General features: G+C 54.4%; 1 protein-coding gene across 1 annotated transcript in view; it reads right to left on the bottom strand.

Moving 5' to 3' along the window:
- Positions 1-20817, bottom strand: part of VWA5B1 (von Willebrand factor A domain containing 5B1) — a 55366-nt gene that overhangs the window by 32177 nt on the left and 2372 nt on the right. The window contains exons 2-4 of the mRNA XM_059375052.1: positions 6055-6219; positions 4146-4298; positions 2684-2954 (exon numbers count right to left, since the gene is read on the bottom strand). Of these exons, the coding sequence (XP_059231035.1) occupies positions 2684-2954; positions 4146-4298; positions 6055-6193 (563 nt within the window). The 5' untranslated portion in view covers positions 6194-6219. The remainder of the gene's footprint in view (positions 1-2683; positions 2955-4145; positions 4299-6054; positions 6220-20817) is intronic.

Here is a 20817-nt window from a genome sequence, read left to right as displayed (position 1 = left end):
GCTGAATCACATTCTATCACTTCCTTCGTCTCGCTCACTGCTGTGTTTCTGAGCTCTCTCTCTGTGGCCGTCTGCAAACCAGCCTTTGCCGGGACAGGGCATTTCTTAGGAGCATCTTATCTCCTACTTATTTCTTCCTGCCTCCCTGTCCCAACAGATAACACTGCCCAGAAGATCCTTATCTGGGTCCCTTTTTTGGACTTTGGAAAGAATTTCTCCGGGGCTCCTGGGTCAAAGGCTTGTGTGCTGCTGTCTTTATACCTGCTGGCCTTGGCAGCAAGCCTTCTGTGTTTGAGAGGCAGGGCCTACCAGAGCTGGGGACATTCAAGACCTTGGTGGGACCAGAAACACGAGGCCTGGGAGGCCCTGAGAAGCTTATTCCTGCCCCTCCCGGCTGGCAGACTGAAACAGATGCTTTTGGGAGAAGCCGGCATCAAATCCCCATGAACCTTGAAGTTGCTCAGACAGAGTGACACAAATAAAAACAAGAATAATAGGTAATGGGGCGCCTGGGTGGCTCAGTCATTAAGCATCTGCCTTCAGCTCAGGTCATGATCCCAGGGTTCTGGGATCCCGCATTGGGCTCCCTGCTCAGCGAGAAGCATGCTTCTCCCTCTCCCACTCCCCCTGTTTGTGTTCTAGCTCTAGCTGTCTCTCTCTGTCAAATAAATAAATGAAATCTTAAAAAAAAAGAAAGAAAGAAAAATAGGTAATACCAAATGCTAGAGGAGGAGGAGAGGAGACTCTTCCTTCTACTGGTGGAAGTGGAAACTTTTCAGCCTAGAAAGCAGTCTGGCAATACACAGTGTGTCTTTGGTGTTTCTGGTCTGATGTTGGCTTGTGCTGCCAGCTTCTCTGCTATGCCAACAGGTGTTCTCACCCTAGGCTTCAAGATCCTATAATCGGACTCACCATCAACCCTCTGACTTCTTTTGTATTCTCAAGCTGCTATAGCCATATTAGCCTTCTTGCTCCTCCTCCAACACACCATACCTATTACTGCCTCAGGGCATTTGCACTTACCACTTGCTCTGCCCTCTGCCCAAAATGTTCTTCCTCCAGCATATTTCCAGCCTCCTTTTCTTCAGATCAGGCTTCACATGTTGCCTAAGCCATCTATTTGAGCTAAAATAGCAACTAACCCCACTCTACTCTAACCTCCATGCTATGAAGCATTTAGCATCATAGAACTCACCTAACATATTACATGTTGTGAGGTTATTTCTTTATTGTCTGTCCCCATGTCCCTCCTGCCCCCATCAGAATGCTGGCCCCATGAGAGCAGGGACCTTGTCTTTCTAGTTTACTGCTATATTCCCAGCACCCAGAACCGTGCCTGGCACACAGTAGGTGCTTAATTAATGCCCAGGTCATGACCGAGGAGTGCCCTCCAGGCTGAGTTCATGTGGGAAGCTGCTATAACCCTCCCGCCAACCCCAGCTTGGCTTGAGGCCAGCATTTTAATGGTGGCCTCCAGAACTTTGTTGACACTGTCTTCTGTGTCCCTGGCAGTCCCCAGAACCTCACGAGGATGTGTATGAAACTTCTGGATACACCTGGCTCACCTTCCCAGTTTTCAGCTTGGCTCTCACTCACCCTCATTAGGGGTGGGGGAGTTAGGTAATGTCACTGGCCATTAATTGTGAAGGTTATTTTTCTGCCAAAGCGATGCAAAGACCTTCTGGAATAGATTTTTAAAATTCACATGTGAATGACAAAATACAAAACACCTCCAAAGACATCTGAATGCAGCTGGTAAGGAGGGCGTCCTCTCCCTGCATGGGACACGCTCCCCCTCCTGAGTCCTCAGGTGGGGAAAAGGGACCCAATTTCAGCAGCAGGGGCTCTAGGCTGCAGCCCAGAGAGAAACTGTCCTGCCCTGGGTCTGTAGTATTCCCAGCCCCACCTTGCTGAAACCCCTTGTACTGGCTTTTCGTGGCTTTGGGAGAGATTTGAAGCTGGTCAGGGCCACAGGGCGTCCTGTGTGTCTATAGCCCCATCTTCTGTCACCCTGCTTCAGTTTCTCTCTGGGGTCCTGTCCTTGCTACCTCAGGGCCTTTGCCCCTGCTGTCCTTCTCTGTCAGAACATTCTTGTCTGTGCCCACCTCCCTGTCATGGCTCAGCTCCCAGCTGAAATATGACTCCCCAGAGAAGTCTAGTTGCCCCCCAGCATGGGTCCCTTTTTTATACCATCAGCCCAATGAACTTCTCCTTCATTGCACTTTTCACATCAATAGTTATACATGCAAGCACAGAAACAATTACCCCCCTATCAGTAGTGTTCTCTGTTGGATAATGATCTCTGCCACCCAGTTCCACATAGGAAGGAGCCACCATGGCTTGGTGCCCTCTGTATCCCTAATGCTCAGCTTGGTGTCTCATACCTAGTAGGTGCTCAGAAAATACCTCTCATGTGCATTATAAAATAAAGCCTGGATATTCTCATCCCAAGCTGCCCAAATACCAGAGTTTCTGGCCAATAGCGACAGGGTGGCATTTCAGGAAGATTCTTAAGTGTTCTAAAGTGAGTGGAAGGGAGTAATTATTTGGATGGTGGTCACTTTAGCACTGAGCCTCGTCTTCTTCTGCCTATGTCTCCCACCCCTCACTCTCTTGCCTTCATCCAACTGACTCCATGTGGCCACCCAAGATTCTACCCCTGGTCCAGGCTGAGGCTCCTTACCCTTGGGTCTGTTGGGTGGAGGGGCCGATGCTCTCCGTGCAGAACTGAGGCACGGTCGGGGCGCAGACAGCAGGCAGCAGGACCCGCACAGCCCCGCTGGGCAGTGTCGGGAGCTCCGAGGAGGTGCTGACAAAGACGGTGACATTCTCCATAGGGGCAATGGTCCCCAGGTTGACCACAAACAGAATCCGCTCCAGATCCTCATCCAAAGCCAGCTTCCCTGGTGTGCAGGAAGGAGGGATGGCGGACATTGCCTCCTGCAGAGCGTTCCCTGAGCGACAGGCCTGGAGTCAGCAGTTCTGCATATGTTATCTCTGGTTTCCTGTAACTGTGGTAGGTTTGCGAGCCCCTTTTGCTGATGGGAAAACTGAGGCTTCGGGGCGGGGCGTGCGACCTACCCAAGTTATTCAGTGAATAACTTACTCGTTGAACCGGGATCTGAACTCACAGGGGTCTGAGGCCAGGCCCCGTGTACTTTCTGCTGGGAGTAGGGGGCTGGGACCCACGAAACCCCGACAGAAGTCATGTCCCCATCCCCGACTCTGCTTCCTCTCACAGAATCACATTTGAGCACCCTCCCTGCTTTGAGTCAAGTGCGTTTGTTCATTTCTCTCCTGTTGTCCGAGAGGCCCATTTCCTCACCCTCACTTAGCTGGCATCGCTCAGCCACCAAGCCCTCCATGGAAACTTCCCTGGTCCCCACCTGGCCGTTCTCTCCCTCCTCGGACATCATCCACACCCCTTCCTCCAGAGCCACTCCCACCTCCCACCTCCTGTTGTGGTTACCCCCCAGCCTGTCCTTGCTCTCTTCCCGGAACAACCTGAAGGCAACTTGGTATCTTACACATGCTACTTGCTCATTAAAATATTCTCGAACGTCTTAACGATCAGGCGAACTAACCCCATTCGATCACAGATCCAATGGTAAGAATCTCTAACATCTAAATTCAAATCCTGCCTGTCACTAACGTGCTGTGTGAACTTAGGCCGGTCACTCACCCTCTCTGTGCCTCGGTACCTTCAACAGCGGGCCCAGTAGCCCTGGTATCAGAGACTGTCATCTCTGCAACCATGGCTCTGTTGAGCTTTGGGTGGACACAATTACTAGTTCAATTTTACAGATGAAGCTTAATTTTTTATTTAAGCTCATACCATTTGCAAAAGATAGGCTGGGGAGTCAAGCCCCTGTGTGATTCATTCCACAGCCTCCGAGCTGAACGGACTTGTTACCTGTAGAGATAGAGGCCACAACTCATGGGGTTGTTGCCTTTGATCTTCATGATGCTTTGGGGGTGAGAGCAAAAGAGAATGAGGTTCAGAGAAGTTAAATGATTGGCCTGAGATCACACAGCATTCCTGACTCCCCGTTTAGTGCTCTCTCTACCTTGTCCCACTGCTGTCCCTTCAGTCTGCTCGAGACCCTTGCCAGGCCCGGGACCTCTGCCACCACTCTTCTCCTCACCTGTGACAGAGGTGGCTCGGACATGGGTGCCCTCAAAATGGGAGTTATCCAACTTGGCTTTGTCCTTGATCTGTACGGTCACGACCCGGTCGGCAATGACCGCCTCAAAGCCGATCACCGTGGTGTATTCATCCAGTGGGTACACGAAGAGGCCTGCAGGGGAAGGGCCGGTATCATGGGGGGCTCCAGCGGCACCCCGCACATTCCACCCCTGGGAGGGAAGCCAAGCCTTTGAGCTGCCAGATTGATGGACAGGACTCACTGCCACTTAAAAGACCCCAGACCCCTGGCTGGGGTCATGGCTCTGGGGCAGTTCATGTAAGTGCACCAGAGGCCCTGTGGGAGCAGTGGGGGCGGGGCTGGCAAAGGCACAGCTGGTCGTCTGTCCCGGCCGGCTCTCACTGTGCAGGCGTTTGAGACCCATGTGGCCAGGGTGTCTGAGTTTTCAAGAGACAAGAGAAATCTGGGTTTTTATGTGACTTGTTGTGCTTGCCAAGGAGCTGGGACATCGGAGGAGACAGATGAAGGCTCTAACCCAGTCCCTGCCTCCCCTCCTGGCCTGGTGACCTTGCATAAGACATGGGGCTTCTTGAAGCCTTACATTCCCATCTGTACAATGAGGTCAAGAGAGCCAAATTCACGGTATTGTCGTGGAACTGGAAAAAGTAGTCACTGTGATTTAGCCACGTGCCCTGTGTTTTTATACATTAGTGCTTCTCAGAGTCCTAGAGCCCACGAGTCACCTGGGGTCGGGGGGGGGGCAGGTCTTGTTAAAATGCAGATTCTGATTCAGCAGTTCTGGGCAAATCCTGAGACTCTGCATTTCCACTCAGCTCCTGAGTGATGCCAATGGCTTTGGGACCACTCTCGAGGGATCAAGACAGTACCTCATTTGAAGTGCCCACGAACCCTGGGGCAGCACAATGCCTGGTCCATGGCGAGCTGTCCCTAGTCCCCGGCTCCCATCCCTCTGGGCCTCAGCAACCTCCTCTACACTGATGGGGACACTGGTTCTCCCTGCACGTGGAAAGTTCAAGGACCTTCCCCACATTGGCCAGTCCTTTGGTCTCCTGGGCCCCTAGCAAGTTCCATTTTAAGTTGCCCCCTGGAGATTTTCCTAAACAGACAGCCAGGGTGATCTGTCCTGCCCAGAAGTTTTCTGAGGAAAAGTCAGTTTCCCTACGGTTTCCTTTGGGGACCGAGATGGTTGGGAAAGAGGGTGGTACCCCAAGACATGAAACCTGGGGGTTAGGAAGTCCTCATTGCTTAGATTGAGGAGGAATCCTGGCTGCAACAAGGCTTTACGCAGCCCCTCCCAGCCAGCCTTTCCGTGACCCCCTTCCTTAAGTGGGGAGACAGGCGATGGGTTGACAGACTTCTGCTGGCCAGCTTCCCGTTCTCTCTCAAGTGCCCCGCAGGGATGATTCATAGTCTCACGTTGCTTTTCATTCCGCGCGGTCCTTCCTTGCGTGTTACCTCATCGGCTCCTCCTGTAAACCCCTGCATCCAGATAGGCAGAGAAGCATCCCCGATCTGGATAAGGACAGTGGCTTCCCCAAGGTCACAGGGACAAAGAGCGGGAGCTGCTACTTCTTTGTGGAGTTTGATGCCTCTTCTATTGGGAGGCTTCCTGAGAAAGTGGGGGGACGGACCCTTTGAGGAAGGTGGGCCCGCTTGTGGGATGGCGATAGTCCTGGGACAGCCAGCTGGGGCCGAGCGCAAATCCTGACCTGCTGAGTTACTGGCTTTGAAGCCCGAGGGGCGGAACCGCCATTCCCATTTCACAGATGAGCAAACTGAGAGTCAGAGAATGAACATAACTCATCCTGTGGATGGGCTAGTATTTGTCAAGGTGAGGATTACATACGGTGGACGGGGGCCCTGGGGAAGCCGCATCAGGGGTCCTCACCCTGGAAGGGCTGGGCTTCCAGGTTGCCATAGGTGAGAGAGGCAGTCAGACCCAGAGCGTAACCACTGACGAAGGAGGTGACGTCAGAGGCGGTGAGGGGCAGGGCTGCCCCTGTGATCTGGTTCAGCAGACCTGGCATCCCGCTGGCTACTCAGCCTTTAGGGCCTGTAAGAGACAGGAAGGGCGGAAGTGGGGAGAGGTGCCCCCATCCCTCCCCAGCCCAGGCCTCCCCTTCCGTCCCCACAGGCGGCCAGCCTTCTCCCAGTTGTCCCCACAGCCTTTGTGGGAGTCACTCCTGCTTGCTCTCCACCATCCCTGAGAGAAGTGGGAATTCTGTTTTTGTCTATTTCACAGCAGAGAAACTGAGGCCTGAAGACGGGGGACCTGTTTGGGTTCACTCAGCGGGAGAGAACAGAGTCAGGGCCAGAGCCCAAGCAAGTTCACGGCCAACCTGGAATTCTCCCCAGGGGACAGTGTTCCTAGAGCTCTGGATGGGAGTCCAGGGACTCGGGCCCGGACCCCGTCCCTCTGTCAGTACCTTAATCCCTGAGCTGTGGTTGCTTCCTCAGCAGAATGAGGGAACGGGGCTAGTTCACCACATCCCCCTTTCTCTGAAGGCATCTAGAATAATCTACCCACCATGTCAGCACAGGTTGTGAGGGGAGTGAGGGTACCCCCAAAAGATACTCAAGTGAAAGGAGCCACCTGATTCCTCTTTTTCTCCCCTCCCCCCAGACCCAGTCCACAGCTAAAGCTCGTCATTCATCTCTGCAAACGCCGGGGCACCCGTCCGTTCCCCACCACAGGCATGATCGTCTCAGCCGCCACCATGTCTATCTGGACGGAGGTTCCCAATCGGCCTCTTAGAGCTACCGTCCCTCGCACTCCCATCCATTCTCTCAGCGGCCAGGCCCCCAGAGAACACAGCCACGGGGGAGTCTCCATCCCCTGCTGCTTGCTCCTGGGGTAGAGACCCAAACCTGGAAGTACCTGTGAAGTCCGGCCCGGCTGGCTTTCCCTGCGGGTCTCCGCATCCTCACACAGCCCTCGTGGCTCTCCCAGCTTCCAGTCCATTCCTCAAACATGTCCTGTGATCTCCCGCCTTTGTCCCGCCATTCACCCCCAAAAGGCTCACCCCTCGACCTACTTTTAAACTAGTGACTCGTAACCTCTTTGTTGTCCTTCAGTGTCAACCGAGGGTCACCCCGGTGGAAGCCACACCACCCTCCCCCCTACTGGGCCCAGCGTCCTCTCCCTGCACAGCCCTGGGAGCTCCTCCGTCCCTTTGTAAGGATGCTGTGTGTTGTGCGAGATTATTTTGCTGCTGTCTGTCATCCCGTTTGCAGCCTGCGCTCCTGGAGAGATGAGCTGGGTCTCTCCGCACTCCCTGTCCTATCCTCGGTGCTGATTAAATGAATACGGGAATGGATGACTGGACTTCTCAGGGCAGGGATGTGTCCGCTGTCTCTTGGGGTCCCAAGACCCTCCCTGGGTCATCATTGTGCTTGAAGGGTGCACTGGGAATGGGAAGCAAAGTCAAAGGGTGGGACAATACAAATTTGAGGTCAGATTTGTTCCAAGTCCCCCCACCCCGGTCCCCTCCCCCCTCCCCCCACCCCGTGGAGCTGAGCTGGGCCAAGCTTCTGCGGCTTTTGTTTGCAAGACTGTTCAATGTGTGCTTATTACTCTGCCTTTACTCAAAGAAGGGAACTCATCCCTTTCAGGTCCTCCTCATGCCCCTGATAGGATCCTCTGGTGCTCCCACGCTCTCTGTCTGGCAGCAATGTCTTTTTAATTATGTTCTCCCTTGGGGCTCCGGCCCAGACAGCTCTCAGCCCTGCCTTATCTGGGCAGGCTGACTGACAGCAGGAGGCAGATAAGGAGCTAGGAGGGGGCCATTGTATGCCCAGCTGCCTTCTCTCAGGAGCGTTCTGTCCCGGTGCTGGCCCAGCAAAGCCCGCCTTCTCCCAGGGGACAGAACAAGATGGCAGAGTTCATTTCCTCGGCCACGCCTGCTGCCACACACCCTCCCCCCCAACCCCTCCTCCTCAGCCTGGGTCACCCCTGGTCGGAATGCTGACCAAGGAATGCAGCTTCAGGGAACCAGTGCCCAGCTGTGTGGGGAACTAGGCCTTCTGCTTCAGTCCATCCCAGGATGGAGTCCATCCCAGGAAGATGCCCCTGGGGCACCTTCCCACACTGTCCATGGGGCCCATGCCTAGAGCACCTTGCCCAGGAGGTGGGGGGAGGTGTGGGCTCACCTGGGAATTGGGGCTTACCTGAATGAAGTTGGTAACCCAGGAGCAGACTCACTCAGAATCGACCTTTTAACAGTATCAATACCTTCCCTTCTTGGGAAGAGGGAACTTGAAATTCTTTGGGGCCTAAACAATGCACATTTTTTTCCCAATTCATCCACACGGATAAAGATTTACTAGATTCTAAGCCCTGAATCAACCACTGGGGGTACGAAGGTAAGACGCAACTCTGACCTCAAGAACCTTACAACCAATCTAGCGGCAGAGGCAGGGGAGTCGGGGGAGGCATAGTAACGATAGCTGGAATCTATGGAACATGGAATGTGCTGGAAGGAAGCACTATTTCTCTTAATCCTCACAAGCACTTTCTAAGGCCCACTCTTGTTTTGCAGACGAGGACACTGAGGCCCAGAGACAGATGTGTTTGGTTTTGCACACGAGTCTGAGGGGTGGTGTGGAAGAACAGGCGGGTACAATGGGTGCTTGTGTGAGGGGCTTTCCCCTGAAGCAGCCCACTGCCAGCCCGGTGGGAGGTAGAACCCAGAGCTCATGGGACCGGGATCCTCTCTCCAACCATCCAAAGCTGGGGCTCAAGGGGCCACCGGGGCTTAGGAAACACTCCGGTTGTAGGAGGTTCCCGGGGTGACTGTTGAAACCAAGACAGTCCTTGATGGTCTAGAACCTGTAAATCTCCAGCACTCCCTGTCCTTCGGGAAGGCCTCTCTGGAGCCAGACAAGCCCAGATGTGAGTCCCAGTTCATAGCAACTGCTTTGCTCCCCCACGTGGGGACGTGTTAGTACCCGCATGCGAGCTCCCTCGTCAGCAAGACTGGGTGAGCAGAAGGGCCACTGACTGCAACCTCACCAGGACCGTGAAGATCACAGTGAATAATGTTTAGAAAGTACCCAGTACGATGCCTGGCACACACTAGTGCTCAATATTTACACAGTGAAATGAACGAACGAATGAATGAATGAATGATAACACCAGGCCAGCAGTTCCTGGGTTCCTCATTCACCCGGCTGAGAGAGAGATGTCCTCTGACCACCAGGCCCAGGCGACTCTTCAGGGAAGAAGCTGATGTTAAATCCATTAGGCTTCCATCTCATTTTTATGTCAAGGCCTCAAATACACCATCACTGGTAACACAGGGTCCCAGCTTCTTCTACCTTCTGTCCACAGGGGACGCCATGATTCTGTGTTCCTGGGCCAGGCTCTGGCCACCCGCCCCGCCTCGAGCCCCATTGTGCCTTTTGTGACCACCACACTGGAGCCACCGGACACCCTGTATCCTGGGCCTCTCCTGGGGTTCCCTCTGAGTCCTTGTCCAAGGACCTGCTTCCCCTGCAGCCTTAGACAGGAAGGACTGCTGACTCCTTGTCACCCCTGAGTCAGGAGTTGGGACAGATGCTTGGTCTCAGCTGCGGCTCCAAGATCACCACTTTTAATCTGCTCATAAAACCCATTCTCCATGGTGGGGATTGGGGGCAGGGAGAGGGCTGATGCCCTTTGGCTAGGCACCCCCCACCATTGCTTGTCATTCCCAAGGTTTTGGTTACACCCTCCTCATAGCAAACACTTGGCCTCTGACTCCCGTCTTCCTCCGCTCCCCAAGCCCTGCCATGAACCTAGTAACTTCATAGCGATGGTGTGTCCAACTCCGTGCGCTTTTATCCCTTGCCCCCGCCCCTCCAAAATCTTTGCTCCCACTCCAGCTCAGCTTGCCACTTCCACTCCCACGCCGTGAGCTTGGGACACCATCCCTGAGCGCTCCATCTCTGAAACCGCTCTCTCGGTCACATAGGTCGCTCTAAAAATCACAACTCCCAGCACTTCTGAGCCCTCTTCCCTTGATTTCTCCTACACACTTGTCACCATCTGGCGTGCTGTGTATGCTGGTTTGACGTGTCGCCCCAGCTCTCCGGAGCGTCATCCCCAACGAGGGCACGGGGACGGCTTCAGTTCCTCCACTGCTTAACCCCGCTACCAAGAGAATAACGCCTGGCTCTAGTAGATGCTCAATAAATACTTGTGTTTGAATGAATGAAACATCACTCCACAGGCTTCATCTATAAAGTCTGGCAACAGCCCTCCAGGATAGACACTCCTAGCATCCCTGTTTTATAGATAAAAACACCAAGCTCAGGGAGGTGAGGTAGACGGTCCAAGGTCCCACAGCTAGTAGGTAACAGGGCTGGGAGCTAAGGACCGCAGAGCCCGAGTGCTCGCTTCACTGTGCGGCTGTGCAGCCTCCTGTTTAACCTGCCCCCCCAGCTGTGCTGTTTCCGCCCAGGCACTCTCTTGACATCCTCCTCTTCTCTCCATTTCCACCACTGCTGCTTCCCTACTCTGTCCTGGACCATCGCCACCATCTCTGCCCTGGTCCCTCACCTTCCAGGCTGCCTCCCTTCCAGTTCACTCTGTCAGTTCAGGCATGTGTGCACATGTACGCATGCGCACACACACACATACCCCCCTGACACACACAAACACACACACACACACACACACACCGCGACACGCACAGTCTCCCTTTACCCTGAGCGTCATGGCTCCTCATCGCTTTTCTCTGTCGGAACAGGTTAAACCTTCAGCATGGCATTCTGGGCTCATCCCCATTGGGTCCTCATCTCTGTCCTGTGTCACCTCCTGCCTCGTTCTGCATGGTCACTTTGTTCCAGACACCCTGACCTTGTCACGGTGCCCCGGATGGGGCTCTTTCTCACTCTTGGGGTTTTCCCTAAAAAGATGGTTTCCTCCTTCTCCGCCTTTCAAAGACCTGTTCAGCCTTCAAGGCCCAGTTTCACAGCCACCTTCTCTCTGAAGCCTCCCTCCCCGTGCGGTCCCCAACGCCCCAGTCTATCAGGCACGCCCTCCTCCGGGGCTTCCACAGCCTCTGAGCACCTGTCTGTCACAGCTGTCATCCGAAGCACAGTAACTTCTAATTAGGGATGCTTGGTGACCCCAGGCGCTGCAAGAACATAGGTTCCCCTCCTGTGCCTGGGTCCCAGCTCCCCGCATGGGGCTCAGTTCAGAGGAGGAACTCTAATGGGGCGCCTACTAGGCTGTAGTGCTTTACAGGCATTCCTAGTGCTCACACCCACCTTCCCTTTATGGGTGGGGGAAATGAGATGCCAGGGATGTCTGGAAGTGTGCTGGCGAGTGGTCGGGCTCGGTGGGATAGGAAGCAGCCTGCTCCCAGTCAGCACCTGCCCTTCCCCTTCTCCAGCTCCTTCCCAGTCCATGCCAAGCCCAGGAGAGGCTGGCGAAGGAGGGAGGATGAAGAGGAGGGAGCACCAGGAGCCTGGGGAGCCTGAGCTGCAGGACATGAGGCCTCCCCTGGCAGGGATGCTCTCGAGCTGCTGCTCTGATTCTGAGCACATGAGCTCACCCAGCTCCTGCATACAACCTCCCCCCCCCACCCCGGGAGCCGACCCCAGACGGTGCCTCTGGGCAGTTATTCTGGGATAGCCTGGGGTGCAGGGCTCTAGGCTGACAACAGAACTCACCGAGCCCGACCACTCGCCAGCACACTTCCAGACATCCCTGGCAGCTCATTTCCCCCACCCATAAAGGGAAGGTGGGTGTGAGCACTAGGAATGCTTGTAAAGCACTACAGCCTGGTAGGCACCCCATTAGAGTTCCTGGGCCAACAGGAACCCACAGAGGGCTTGGTTTAGATGCAATGTGGGACCATGCCCAGGGAAAGGAGCCGGGAGAAGAGAGAGTGGGAGCCCTGCTTGTCCTCGGTCCTCACAACAGGCTGGGGAACGCATGCATCAGGGTCCTGGGTTCAAGGAGAGGGCCCTCCTGCCTGCTTGCCAGAAGGGGATTGGAGAGGCGGGAAACTTGCTAGTGGCTGGCAGCCAGGCCCCAGGATCTGGAGCACTGCCTGGGTGAGAGTCCTAGACGGCCACTTCCTGGTGGCTTCTCAGCTGGGCTCTGCCACCTCCATATTGTGTGACCTTGAGCAAGGTACTTAACCTCTTTGTGCCTTTCGCAGCTGTAAAATGGGATGATAGTGCCCACCTCCTTAGAAGCATAAAGGACAGAATGCCTGCACGTGAGTGGACAGGAAGTTAGTGGGTTCTGGATGGGCCTGGAGGCTTCTCTTCCATGTCTTTTCCAGTAGACCCTCCCTGTAGGGACCCCCTCTTCCTGGGCTGGAGGAGCTTGCACAGGGACCAAGTCCGCATAGCTGGGATCCCTGGGATCCCTGGGAAGCTGAGAAGGTCCCCACCCAAGAGCCCACCTCAGGAAAGCCTCTGATTCGGATCTTGCTGCTGAAATGAGCCCTGTCCCCTCTCCCCTCTCGTTCCAGTTTGTCCCAGAGACATCACGGCAGCCTTCCTTCACCTGGGAAGCCATTATGGACACCTGTCCCCTCCCCCCTGGCCAGATGCCCCCAGACTGTGTCCAAGGGGCTGGGCCTCCCCAGCTCAGTGGTCTTGGCCAGGCCCGGGCCAGACATATCTACTGTGAGCCCACCAAGCAATTCAGGCCTTGCCCCCTGCCCACTCACCTCGGGCTGGGGGTCCTCATCCTTTTCCTTGTCACCGAGCTGTTTAGAAAGTCCGTGCTTTCATGCACCACTGGGAACCTGGGCTCCAAGGATGGCCCCCCACACAGAGCAGCCCCAGGGCTCCCTGCAAGTTTGGGGCAGAGTCAATGGGTTCTCAGGCCTGGCCGATTGTCCCAAGCTTCTAGAATTCTGAGGTTCTCACATTCTGGTTCCTTCTCTCCACCTCCCCACCGCGTCGGGCCCACATCGATGCTTCCGAACCACCCCCACCCCTGCCCCATCTACCCCACGCTCCAACCTGTCACGACCACTTGCTTTTCCTTTAAACAAGCCTGATTTTCCTGTTCCCACATCTCTTCTGGTGTGACTGACTCTGCCAGGAAGGCCATCCCCGCCCCAACCCTGCCCTCCCGGGGAGCACTCACCCGTACTTTCGGGCCCAGCTCAAATGCCACCCCACCTCCGTGAACTTGCCAGCCACTCTCTCATCGGCCATGTGTTGTCCACTCAGTGCACACGGATGGGGGGCCGCCCATGTACCAGAACTCGCGGGGGTCCCAGAGGCGAGCACAATGGACAAGAACTCTGCTCCCGAGGCCCTGGGTCCTGTCCCCTTGTGTCCCATCAGCTCCCAGCGCTCGAGGCCAGGACCATCCCCCTCACTGTCTGGCCCATAGTCAGGGCTCACCGATGACTGGAATGGATGCTGGCAGGTGCTCCGTTTGTCCCAGTGATTGAACGAGTGAGGGAATGAATGAATAAATGAACCGGACGGACGGTCTTGTGGGTGGGGACAGGCCTCGGCTATGGGTTCCTTTAAAGCAGCTAACAGTGCGAGAAATCTCTTGATTTCAGCCCAAAGCCTGTAGAAGTCCATCCCAGGGACAGACGTAGTCTTCTTCTGGGTGGGGGATGCATGAAAGCATGGACTTTCATGGGATAATCAGGCCACGGACGTACGCTCTGCCAGCCTGGCGGGTGGCTGAGGCCCAAGCCACCCACGGCGGCAGAAGTTTCCAGTTAAGAAGCCTGCTATAAGAGGAAGAAGAGGCACAACCACACCGAAAAGTATGCGTCCTCCAAGCCCTCCATGAGGGCTGTCAGGTTTCTGAAGACAGTCTCTGTTGTCCACCATCGAGAAGGTGGTGTGAGTCTTCACGGGCGGTGCTGGCTGCCAGGTTCACAGATGCTTGTTTCCCGGGGACCCCGTGAGGGCCCAGCGTTGGGGTCTCTGCCCACGGAGAATCATTCAGAAATGAGCTACCCCATCGCTGGGAAAATTGCACTCCATGGACACAAACGCAGTTGGTGCCCATCTTTCTGGGGCCACAGGTACAAGGTGAACCCCCTGCGCGGAGCCACCAGCGTCCCCGCAGCCCCAGGAAAGGCACTAAATGGTCGCCTGTGGTTTCAGCCTTGTCCATGCCTCCCTGGCACTGAGGAGTTCCCTGGAGGACGGCCCCCAGGGAAGGGCTGTTTTAGAATCCATCCCTCCGCCCCCTCTCCGCAGTCCTTTGCCTTCTAGAGCTGATCTCTTGCACAGGGGGGCTCCTAGGAAATTGACGTGACACCCTTGAACCGTGCCTTCCTCAAACGCATGGGAGGGATGCAGTGACAAGACTAGGGAGCGAGCTGCTGCTTCGGGACACCAACCGCCTTTGCTCTTTCTTGCCAATTTTCTCGAAGCAACTTCTTTGAAACTCAGTTTCGCCCTCTGTGTAAGGAGCACGCAGAGGGGGAGCCTAGCCCCCCAGGTTCTTGCAAGGATTGCAAGTGAGACACTGAGTCTAGAGGGCTTGCTCACCCCAGGGCCGCCTCCTAGATACATGTTGGCGGGACTTTCACTTCCTTTTCTCTCTGGGAGTTCTTCCTGGTCTTGCTCTCCTGCCAACTCAGGCTGCTTCTGGGCACCTGTGTTTCTGGCATTTCCCCATGGTGGTCGTGGCCACCCATGGCCCCCAGACCTGCCATCCAGCCGCCCCAGGGAACCCCTCTCCTACAGCACCCAGCCTGGGTATAGGAGAAGCGTGGGTTCATTGTCTTAACTCCCTGTGAGGTCCCAGGTCGGTTTGTGCCACACTGCGAGGCGACGCCCCCGCACATGCTGTTCCCTCGGATGGCAGACAGGCTGCGTGGGACAGTGCAAGGGCGCTGGACAAAGAGACAGATTTCCCAGGCCTTAGGGCCAGCTCTGCCGACCGCTCTGTGTGGGCTGCCCCCGGGGACCCTGCTGTCACACTCTCTGGCCGTGCCCATGACTTGGTCCTGCACTCAGGGCGCCTGGTGGGACGCAGATCGGGCAGGGTGCTGGCTTAGCGTCTGTCCTTGCCCACCCCGTCCCCAGGGGGAGAGACCCAAACTGTCCCATTCCTTGTTATGTTCCCCAGCACACAGGGAGTGGCTGAAAGAGCTCTTTAAAAGTACTAACAGCCAAGGGTGCCTGGGGTTAAGCATCTGACTCTTGATTTTGGGTCAGGTCATGATCTCAGGGTGACGAGTTCGAGCCGTGCGTCAAGCTCCATGCTCAGCTTGGAGTCTGCTTAAGAGTCTCTCCTTCTGCCATTCTCCCCACTCGCTCTCTCTAAAAATCAATAAATACATGAAATCTAAAATAAATAGAAAAATAAAAGTAATACCAGCCAACGCATGTTAAGCAAGGAGTATCTGCTAGGCCTTAGCCCCAGGAACTCTCAGGACAGCCCTGTGAAGAGGAGGCAGATCTGTTATCCCCATTTTGCTGATGAAGAAACTGAGGCCCAGAGAGTTTACATCTCTTACTCAAGGTGATACCCTCCTAAGTAATGGAGCTAGAATTTAGACTCTGGCTTCAGAGATTGTCTGTTAACCACAAGGTCCCTTTGTACTTAATGCCGTGACCTGGTGAAGGTCACCTCCCAACACTGACCCAGTCTTGGCATCTTTATCTAACATGAAGAGAGGGGCCTGGAGAATTTAATCTTCTCTCTTCTCTCCCAAGTTGAAAGTCCAGGGTCCACCCAGAAGAAATCGAGTGCTCCCAACTGCTCTAAGGGAACAGATGTGCATGGGCTCCCCATCTTTTTTTTTTTAAGATTATTTATTTAAGAGAGAGGGGGCATGAGCGTGGGGAGGGGCAGAGGGAGAGGTAGAATCCTCAGCAGACTCTTGGCTGAATGCAGAGCCTGAATAGGGGCTCGATCCCATGACCCTAAGATCATGACATGAGCCAAAATCAAGAGTCAGATGCTTACTTGACTGAACCACCCACGTGCCCTGTATGGGTTCCCCATTTTAAGGTTCCCATTTTAAGGGGGCCCATGTGTGACTTTCAGGCTCCATTCAGAGGCGTCACTGTTTCTGCAGTTCCCCAGGGGATTAACTCACTTAAGCCCCCGGACCCCGCAAAGGCCTTATGAAGCAGATCCTCTTCACTTTATAGCAGAGGAAACCAAGGCCCAGAGAGGTTAAAGAAAGAAGGTCACACAGCAAGCTGGTGGTACAGTTAGGGTTTGAAACCCAGCGGTCCAGTTCTAGAATGTAATCTGTTAACTGGGTCCTTCTGCTGCTTCCTTGTCAGATCCAGGTGCCAAGAGCCTGGCCGGGCACCCAGGAGCTGCTTGCTCTTATTCAGAGGGGCCATCCTGGCATCAGCTGGGACAAAAGCCCCAGGTTCCACAGCACACTGGCTCCCATCCTCTGACATTCCTTCCCCAGGCTTCCAGCAGCAGGGATGGCTCTACATCCCGTCCTCTTCCTACCCAGCCAGCATATTTGAAGCAACTCCTGCTAGGAAATCGGCTGAGCCAAAAGGCAAACAGAACATTGTGGACACATAGACTGGCGTCCAAATGGGTCTCAGTGGGTCCCAGTGCAGGAGAAACTCAGAAGAGCTTTGCAGCCTCCCTTTTCCCAGGAGGACTCCAGCTGCTGGGGAGCGGCTGAAGGTTAGCAGGGAACCTGGGGAAGGCGTGGAAGGAGCTGGGTCCAGGAGACAGAGTCCCCACTGCCAACCAGGCTTAAGGAGATAGGATTCAGAGGCTCCCGACACTTAAACTGTCACTGACTCGGCACTGCGCTAAGTGGTTTACGTGGATTAGCCCATGGATTCCTCATGAGCTTACAGTGCTTCTTTTTTCATTCGTTCTTCTTCTTCTTTTTCTTTTTTTTTTTCTACAGATGATCTGGGTGCACATAAGAGAGGTTAAGAAACTGGCCCAAGGTCACAAAGCTAGTCCGTGGGAGGTGTGGGGCTAGAAGTCCGGCAGTCTCCTTCTGGGGCCTCTGCGACTGTCCTCGAGCCATTGTAGAAGCCATGACAATAGCCCCCATGCTCAGAAGCAAGATAAAAGCCTTCTCTTAGAATTCAAGATACAAAGTGGGGTGGTCCGCAACAGAGACTAGAAGACAACCAGCTGGGGAGGAGAAGGCGGAGAGAGGAAGCCAGGAGCAGGGTGCCTCTGGTCAGCCAGCCTGAGGGTCCAGAGCTCAGGCTCCAGAGTCCCAACAGTTAGGTTGGAAGCCGGACTCTGACTGGTACCTCTGAGTGACCAGGGCAAGTCAACTTCACTTCTCTGAGCCTCAGTTTTCTGATCTGTAAAATGGACACAGTAGCAGGCCTGCTTTGGGCATCGTCCTGACGTGGTGGAACAATCGGTGCCCAGCCCCAGAGTCGGGGCTGACCGTATCTGTACAGGCGTGTACAGCTCAGCTGAGGTGGTCAGCGGCGACCCAGAGCTGTGCGAACGACGGAGGGTTGGCTTTCGAAGGTAAACGGGCAGCTCTGGCCTGTGTGGGGGAAGATGGGCGGAGGGGCAAAGCTGGTCGAGGTCAGAACCCCCGGCAGGCTCTTGAGGAACCTTTTAAAAAAAAACTTCAAGTTTCAAAGAATTGAAAATGATGGAATTTAAAGTAGTGAGGGGGTTCTAGTCTCTGACCAACTGACCCTTCCGCCTCGACCACGGTGCCATGAAAGTATGAATAACGAGCATCCTTGCCTCATTAGGAGCGATTTATAACAAAATATCTGTGAATTAACCAGAGCTCGGTGACTTGGGGCAAAATAACGATTATTTTAACCGTTTTGAGGATCAGGAACTGAGGCTCAGTGGGGGAGGGACCCAGAAGAATTGGAGCTCCTACAGCAGAGCGGTCTCCGTGCTATGGGCTGAAGGCCCGTGTCTCCGCGAATTCCTACGTGTCCGCACTGGTCCCCACCGCGATGGTATTTGGAGATGGCCTTTGGGAGGCAATCAGATGTAGCTAAAATCATGAAGGTAGAACCCCAACAAGGGCTTATATGAAGAGAACATGAAGCCAGAGCTCTCCCTCTCCCCACCCTGTAAGGACACAGCAAGAAGGTGCCCAGCACCTGCAAACCAGGAAGAGGACCGTCACCAGGAAGCGCACCACGCCTGCGCCCTGATCTCAGACTTCTGGCTCGCAGAACTGTGAAAGGCAAATTGCTGACTACCCATTCTAGGGTATTCTTAGGACAGCAGGCCAAGACACTAAGACACTATGAAGACTCTCCAGTGGCCTTGTTAAGGCTGGGCTTGAGGATGACTGGAGATGACTCCGCTGGCCACAAGGCATTCGGCAGCTGGGATTGGGGGCCAAGATGCCTGATGGGATTCAACGCAAGGTAAACCTTCCTCTTCCCCCCATTTTCTATTTGCATCACCATAAAGACTATGATGTTTCTGTCTTGAAGAAGCCCACATGCGATCTTCACTCTGCTCGGCAGACCTTTCCAATTCTCCTCCTCTGGGCACTTGTAGGCTGTCCCCTGGAGGGTATGGCTGTGTGTCTTGCTTTGGCCAATGAACTGAGAGGAAGTGAGTGTCACTTCTAGGAGAAAGCTTTCCAAGCTGGTGTGTAGTTAGCTGTGTCATGTTCCCTGCCACTGTGATCGTGGGGACACGTGTCCATAAGGAGCCTCTGTTATCCTGGATCTAAGAGTGACTGTGTTGTGTGACAACATGCATGGCCCACTTTGGGTGTGTGGCAGGAGCAAGAAGGAAAAGATTGCTGCTTTTTCCTGCAGCACAATCTGATCTAACTTGGCTAGTAGAACTATTTGGGTGTCTGAGCACAGATGACGGTCCAGGGACAGAAACCACAATATTAGGAAGGGAGTAATAGCTGGGGAAGGGAGCTTGGCCAGTGGGTCCACTAGAATACAAATCGTACAACCTTCACAAGATTTCAGTTCCGTTCTGTGATCCTTCACCACTGTGAGTTTGGCTGCTGACACGGCCCCAAACCCAAAGACAGCCTGATGGGTGTCGGTGTTAGTGATGGCCGGGGATGGATGCTGGCATTGAGCAAGGAAAGATGTTCAGTCGGGAAGTACTTAAGTCGTCAGTATGAATGAAGTGGTCATTCAGAGTGGTCTGGCATTAAGTGGTCATTGAGTGGTCAGTCAGAATGAAGAACATTCATTAATGTTCTTCTGTTAGGATGACTTTCTTCAAACCTACAATCTCACATCTGTGGGGTCTCAGATAATGATTACTGGGACCACTGGATGGGATCTGAACAAAGAACAGCGAAGATACGTTTCCAACCTGATGGACCCACCCCCTGACCTCCAACTACTCTCACCTACGGCTCCTTTCTAGGCTGTCCTGGGAGCATCCACTCCAGCTGTCTGTCCTGACCCTGGGTCCTTCCCTGTCTCCAGAATGGCACCTATGGAAGGAACTGCCTCGTGTCCTGGGCCCAGCAGTGTGATCCCTGGTGTTGATCTAAGAAGAGGGAGAAGACCTTTGTACTGGGATCGCCTGGAATTTAGGAACATTCACAGTGCAAAATCCAGCACAGAGTTTCATACTGAGGACCGGAATACTCCCAGATCCCAGTGACAATTCAAGGGGTGAAGTTTAAATGCTTGGGTTCGTCAGTTTGTCGTCCTGGGGTCGCCACCTGTCCAGTGCTTCCTTGCTTCAGGATTGCCAGTAGTTTGGGCTGAAGCCTGACTCCTTCATGTCAAACTCCGCCTCCCTGATGGTCACCCGTCTCTCCACTTCTGCTGCCTGATCCCATAGTTCTCCTTTCCCCTTAACTCTGTGCTCCTGGCAAAGCAGTACGTATGTTTCTCCCTAGAACCCCGTGAGCCCCCAGATCCATGTCCTTTTCCATATGCTTCCCTCCACCAAGAGACCATTGTCTCATCTACCAGTTTCTAAGCCTCCTTGTCCTCTGGGCCCTTTAAGGTCCCGCCTCGTCCTTGAAGACTTTCCTGATCCCTTTATCTGGTATGAGGCTCCATCCCCCAAACCCCCTAAGCCATATCCTGCCATAACCATCCCCCTCCGTGATGGTTCTAACATCTCCAAGAGGACGGCAAGGAGACCTCCTCGTTCCTCTTCTCTCCCGGCACCAGACCCATAACATGTGCTCCGGAACATCCCTTGCTTCATTACCAGTGCCATGGCTCTGTCATTTGCTAGATGACCTCAAACCTAGTGCTTGGAGATCTCCAAGACTCAGTTTCATCAGCTGTAATGTAGGGATTAAATAAAATACCAGGGGTAAGGTCCCTGGCAAGGGGACAGTGCAGGGCAGGGAAGACACGAGGTACTGGTCCCTCTCTCTGGCTGCACCTTCTGTCTCTTTTGCAGATTCATCCCCCTGTGAGGCAAGTGACTGGGCATGGAGACACACATTCCTCCAGGGCCCACCTCAGGCCTTCTCTGCTGTCCCAGAGCAGTGGACCCCGGCCCCGCTGCAATGTACAGACAGCCAACTCCTCTAAGTGTGTCTCCCCAGCCTGGACCCATCCCTTTGCCTCAGGTCCAGAGAAACGGCATTGCCTCCTCCGCTTGGCTCAAGGAGACGTCAAGTGCCTGTCTCCTGGGCACTGTTTTACATAATCTTGGCTAGCTGATTAGTGTTGGTCTCCCTCCTGGAGACTGCAAACTCCTTGAGGACAGGGCCCCAGGACTCAGTACAGAACCTGGCATAAAGTGGGCGTCCACTACCCAGATGATTGGTGTGCTTTC

The sequence above is a fragment of the Mustela nigripes genome, chromosome 14 (genome assembly GCF_022355385.1).
Source record: "Mustela nigripes isolate SB6536 chromosome 14, MUSNIG.SB6536, whole genome shotgun sequence".
In the NCBI taxonomy this organism is placed as follows: domain Eukaryota; kingdom Metazoa; phylum Chordata; class Mammalia; order Carnivora; family Mustelidae; genus Mustela; species Mustela nigripes.
This window is presented reverse-complemented; position numbering and strand designations above follow the sequence as displayed.